At 40.3% G+C, this 6,000-nt stretch overlaps 1 protein-coding gene across 1 annotated transcript in view; it reads right to left on the bottom strand.

The window, feature by feature from the left end:
• Nucleotides 1–1,960: 1,960 nt before the first annotated feature.
• The window catches only part of txk (TXK tyrosine kinase), a 49,736-nt gene continuing 45,696 nt past the window's right edge, over nucleotides 1,961–6,000 (bottom strand). The window contains exons 14-15 of the mRNA XM_078410562.1: nucleotides 4,223–4,380; nucleotides 1,961–2,215 (exon numbers count right to left, since the gene is read on the bottom strand). Coding sequence (XP_078266688.1) covers nucleotides 2,141–2,215; nucleotides 4,223–4,380 — 233 coding nt within the window. The 3' untranslated portion in view covers nucleotides 1,961–2,140. The remainder of the gene's footprint in view (nucleotides 2,216–4,222; nucleotides 4,381–6,000) is intronic.

Here is a 6,000-nt window from a genome sequence, read left to right as displayed (position 1 = left end):
GTTACACAGAGCAGGGGAAAACAAAAAGGTTTAAGGTGAGAGGGGAAAGATTTAATCGGAACCTGAGGGGCAACTTTCCACACAGAGGGTGGTAGGTATATGGAACGAGCTGCCAGAGGAGATAGTTGAGACAGTTACCATAACAACATTTAAAAGACATTTGGACAATTACATGGATAGGAAAGGTTTAAAGGGATATGGGCTAAATGCAGGCAGGGAGGACCAGTATAGATGGGATATCTTGGTCGGCATGGACAAGTTGGTATGAATTGCCTGTTTCCATGGTGTATGAGTCTCTGACCCAAGACAAACAGCTTAGGACAATGTGGTCAGAAAGTGAATGATACCATCATATGTGTCCCTGATGTGGAAGTCCCAACAATTTGCAAGACAACCCAAATCAGGATGCATTTCATATCTGGTGCCATTTAACCCAAAGGTAATAGCAACTGCCAGACTCTTGGCTTCAATCCCACAGCACTGACGAGAACACTACTGGGCATTGAATTTACAGGCACACAAATATTTCTGAATAATTCTAAACAGGAAAATTTTAAAACTGATGAAATATATCAGACTATTAAAAATAACTACCAATAAAATCTAATACACAGAATACTTTGAAGTGTCTTTACAAATATAATAGAAAAAACAAACAATCATATCATATCATATCATATATATATAGCCGGAAACAGGCCTTTTCGGCCCTCCAAGTCCGTGCCGCCCAGCGATCCCCGTACATTAACACTATCCTACACCCACTAGGGACAATTTTTACATTTTACCCAGCTAATTAACCTACATACCTGTACGTCTTTGGAGTGTGGGAGGAAACCGAAGATCTCGGAGAAAACCCACGCAGGTCACGGGGAGAACGTACAAACTCCTTACAGTGCAGCACCCGTAGTCAGGATCGAACCTGAGTCTCCGGCGCTGCATTCGCTGTAAAGCAGCAACTCTACCGCTGCGCTACCGTGCCGCAGTAATAAATATTATTACAAATAATATTGTCATCTTAATCCCCCATGCCTGTTTCTTCAACTGGATTTGCTAGCAAAGGGGCTGAAGAATTGCTGCAAGTTCAAGCTGCCTTGCTGGGCACAGTAAGGAGCCCAGTGCCACATCATTGTTGGGAAAGTGACAGTTATCTTCTCGCAGAAAATTTGAAGTCACACACACTTTGGAAACCCTAAGCTTGCTGTGATTTACACAGGAAAATGCCAGCATTTTCCCACAAAATCCAGATTATTAATTCATGTCAATGATTATGTCCTATACCTGTGGGACAAGCTCACTTCAGACAGTCCTAAAATGCTCCTCATTTACCAGAAAGTTATCAAAATAAATGTGCATTAACATAAGTCCATTTTTGTTTATATTAGCATGTTTCTGTTTTTATAACACATCCAAAAATTTCCCTCTTAACGAATGAATGTTTCAAAGCTTTTTGATTCACAGTAGTGAACTTGTTCCTGGTCTTTCTGATTAATTACACCATTTTGGTGGTATTAGCCAGAAGGAACAATGTGAAGATGAACATTTCCAAATGAAGCACTTTGCTCTACTAATTTTAATGCTGTGCTTTCTAATCTCTATTCATCTGGGATTGTAAGTTATCACAATTAGCACATCTAAAGGTGATCTTATCAAATTCAATAAAGTCCTGCTTTATCTGCTTAAAATTATTAGCAACTATGTGATGCACTGATACTGAGATAACTTTAAATAATCACATTGGTGGCCATTTCAAAAGATAGCTAGGTAACAATGACACATACTAACAGCACAAAGCAATTCCAATAGGAATATGAATATAAATATTACTACAGATAGCATTTGAACCAGATGTATCTCTTTGAAATAAAGCATAATAAACAAAAATAACACAATTAATACATTTCAACGTAAGATTTTCTGACTATATTTTCTTGAATCTTTCTTTAATATTGCACTTGAACGCTTGCCGAACTGATGGGGAAATGAAAGATAACCTTCCAGAGATTCAAAGTACTTGTTTTTTGTTGCAGAATGTTTGTGGTAAAGAGACAATAGATGCAACACCTTGCTTGGAATGTTTTCTGAGGATTCTCAATATTTTATCATTCAAATCCAGCATTTTGAGCATGCAGGAAGTTTTTTAAGTATATTCATTCACAGCAACCTCATTGATTGAGTCCAATAATTCAAGAAAGCTTGGCCGCCCATCTGGTTTCTGAAAAATGGTTTGAAAATACATTAGAGTGATCATCTGTACAGGAACTGCTCAGTAGTTTTCACGGATACTGACCCCATTTCAAAACCAAAGTCCTTCTGAGCTGTCCGAATGATTCCCTGCCACTCTGCATTGGATTTTGTGTTATCAGGAAGAGAACAAATGTACTGGAGAAGCAGATTACTAGAGAAGACCCACTTTCTGGTTAATGCACATCCTAATTAGGCAACATCTTTGGAGAACATGGACAGGTGAAGTTTCAGGTCAGGACCCTTCTTCAGACTGACTTGAGTCTGAAGAAGGGACCTGACCCGAAACATCACCTATCCATGTTCTCCAGAGATGCTACCTGACCCGCTTAGTTACTCCAACACTTTGCGTCCATTTGTGTAAGGACCAGCTTCTGCAGTTCCTTGTTTCTGCCATTACATTTCTTGCATTTTTAATACATTTTAAACCATTGAACAAAAAAAGGTCCTCTGCTTTAGCAACTGCTATGGATCGAGTTATTCAATAAAGCAGCTTTTAATGATGAAAAGGCTACAGTTGGGCAAAATCCATAAGAATGATCACTTGGGTGTGGGGAAACATTAAAATATTTGACCCCTACTAAATTGTCAATGAACTTGCCAGTAGTAACAGAAATTAGTCTCAGGTTCGATCCAGACTACGGGTGCTGCACTGTAAGGAGTTTGTACGTTCTCCCCGTGACCTGCGTGGGTTTTCTCCGAGATCTTCGGTTTCCTCCCACACTCCAAAGACGTACAGGTATGTAGGTTAATTGGCTGGGTAAATGTTAAAAAAAAAAAATTGTCCCTAGTGGGTGTAGGATAGTGTTAATGTACGGGGATCGCTGGGCGGCACGGACTTGGTGGGCCGAAAAGGCCTGTTTCCGGCTGTATATATATGATGATGATGATGATACTTTTGCTGTATCACAATTTACACACAGTTGAGATTAGCATCAAAGCTTTGGAGGATTTTTGATTGTTTAACGTATAGTGCATGCTTTATATTCATAAAATTATTGTGTTATAACAATTATATTTAATTAAATATTTAAGGTCCCAAATTCTAAGAGAACACGTTCATTGGCATAAATTCAGGAAGTGTAGAAATCCCCAAACCACAAATTCCCCCATCTTTAAATTGTAGGAGAAGGCTGTGCTGCTGAACCATTCTGCTTCAATGTTTCATCAAAGACACTACATCACCCATACACTCAACTCCACTCTATACACCTGTCGGTCTTCCAGAGATGCAGCAAACCATTATGGTACTGTGTGGAGTTTGTCTGTTCTCCCTTGGGTTTTCTCCGGTTGCTCCGGTTCCGCCTAATGATGTGCAGGTTTGCAGTTATTTGGCCTCTGTAACTTGACCCGAGTATGTAAGCAGTGGATGAGAAAGTGGGATAACATTGAACTAGTGTGAGAGTGATCAATGGTGGACATGGACTTGGTGGACCCGAAGGGCCCGTTTGTATGCTGTATCTCTAAACTAAACTAAATATTACCATGAGATGATTTTAAAAGGCCTGACGAAAATCTTTGTTTATCAGTCTTCAATGGAAATATTAGGCTTCCACAGGAAGATAATCGGTGCTCTTTCAGATTGATCAGCTTTTTTGTTAATGTTTTAGGTTTTTATTAGGGCACCAAGGGAAGGCATGAGCTCTTAACTGATGTCATTAAATCTCACTAGAGGCTTCAGCAGTCTCCAAAATGTCCCTCCAAAAGTACATGAGCGTTGACGATGAATGAACTGCCTGTGTTACTTTTAAGGGGTATAACTCAAGCAAAACTGGATCGCCCCCTCAACTTCCAGATCCTTTCTGTGGAAATTCCTCATCCACCTCATCTAAACCCAAGACGTTATAGTGCCATAATATGCATAATTATTTGCAATATTTTTACATAAAAGGAAACGGTGAAACTATTTTGATTGAAATTAAGATATCTTCATGTCACAATGATGAAAGCAGCATAAGTAGACGCGATTGGGCCAAACCTCGTGCCAGCAGCTGTACATGATCTGGAACACCACGGGTGATGCATGGGATGGTCGATAAAGCCGTTCTCCTCCAGATATCTCTTCAACAACCTCAGCATTCGATTTGTTCTCAAAGGGCATCCGACCCTCAGTAAAAACTTCCCACATCAAAACACCTGAAGAGAAATAGAAAGCAGGGATCAACAGGGAGTTGTCCAAATGGAGGTGAGGCAATGGAGGTAGGAGTCTGGAAATTCACTTACTTTAGGTCCTTTGCGTCCTGACCTGCAGGACTGAGGCAAAGAAAGTTCCTCTCACATCTGTTGCAAATTCATTACAGGGACTGTAATAACACTCATCACTGATTTGAGTTAAGCTGAGTCACAATTGTAGACATAATTTTTTCTGTGGCATTCAGCAGCGGCTATTTTAATCCATTTATTGTCCACCTATTTATGAGGTCAAAAACAATTTTTTCCAACCCACCCTTAGAAATTAGTCCAGTAATGTTAGAAACCGTGCAGTACGGTGGTGCAACAGTAGAGTTGCTGCCTCACAGCTCCAGAGACCCGGGTTCGATTCTGACTATGGGTGCTGTCTGTATGGAGTTTGTATGTTCTCCCTGTGACCACGTGGGTTTTCCCCAGGTGCTCCAGTTTCCTCCTACACTCCAAAGACATACAGGTTTGTGGGTTAATTGGCTTCGGTAAAGATTGTAAATTGTCCCTAGTGTGTTGGATCGGGCTAGTGTAGGGGGTTCACTGGTCAGTGCAGACTCGATGGGCCGAAGGGCCTGTTCCCACACAGTTTATCTAAACGAAACTAAGCTAAACAATATACAATTACAAAATATTCAAAATTTTGCAGATGCTGTAAATCTAAATATAAATAAGGTGGCACATTGGCGCAGCTGGTAGAAATGCTGCACCGGAGACCCGAGTTCAATCCTGATCTTGGGTGCACTCTGTGTGGGGTTTGCATATTCTCCCCGTTGCATGGGTTCCCTGCAGGTGCTCCTTTTTTCCTTCCACACGCAAAAGACGTGCGGGTTTGTAGGAGATAACATGGAATTTGTGTGAACGGTGATCTATGGTCATTGTGGACGTGGCCGAAGAGCCAATTTCCATGTTGTATCGTTCAATTAATCTTTCAATTAATCAATGAAGCAAAAAATATTGGAAACAATCACTAGGTTAGGTAACACTTGGCCAGTGAGTCATACAGCATGGAAATAGACGCCCACACTGACCAACATGTCCCATCTACACTAGTTTCATCTGCCTGCATTTAGCCCATATCTCTCTAAAACCTATCCTATCCATGTACCTGTCTAAATGTTTCTTTAACATTAAAGAATGAGAGCTTGTAATTTTGAGTCCACAATTGATTCCCATCACACAGAAGATTTTGAGCATTTTCTGACTTTATTCTTTACTACAGTCAATAATAAGGATTGGTCCAAGAACTTGAGCTGAACTGGCTCCAAGAACTTGCTTATATCTTGAGGATCAGAAGTTCTCAATGTGAAGGCTTACCAAATTAGAATTATATATTGGATGCTTAACATTGATCTGTTGAGTTGGCAATTTAGATGAACATTGATCTGCCTTACCAATTGCCTGACCACCTTGATATGTCGAGTGCCAAATATGATCAACATAAGCTTTCTTTCAACCTCACTCTCAGCTCTTTTGATATCACACGGAGAGAACAGGGCAAACGACCTGTTCTTTATGGTATTCATGACTTTCTTTTGTATTTTGCACTTGTTTGTTAAAATGCAGGAGTATGGGGCA

Source organism: Rhinoraja longicauda, chromosome 1 (assembly GCF_053455715.1).
Source record: "Rhinoraja longicauda isolate Sanriku21f chromosome 1, sRhiLon1.1, whole genome shotgun sequence".
Lineage (NCBI taxonomy): Eukaryota > Metazoa > Chordata > Chondrichthyes > Rajiformes > Arhynchobatidae > Rhinoraja > Rhinoraja longicauda.
Note: the sequence above shows the minus strand (reverse complement) of the source record. Positions and strands in the feature narration are given on the sequence as shown.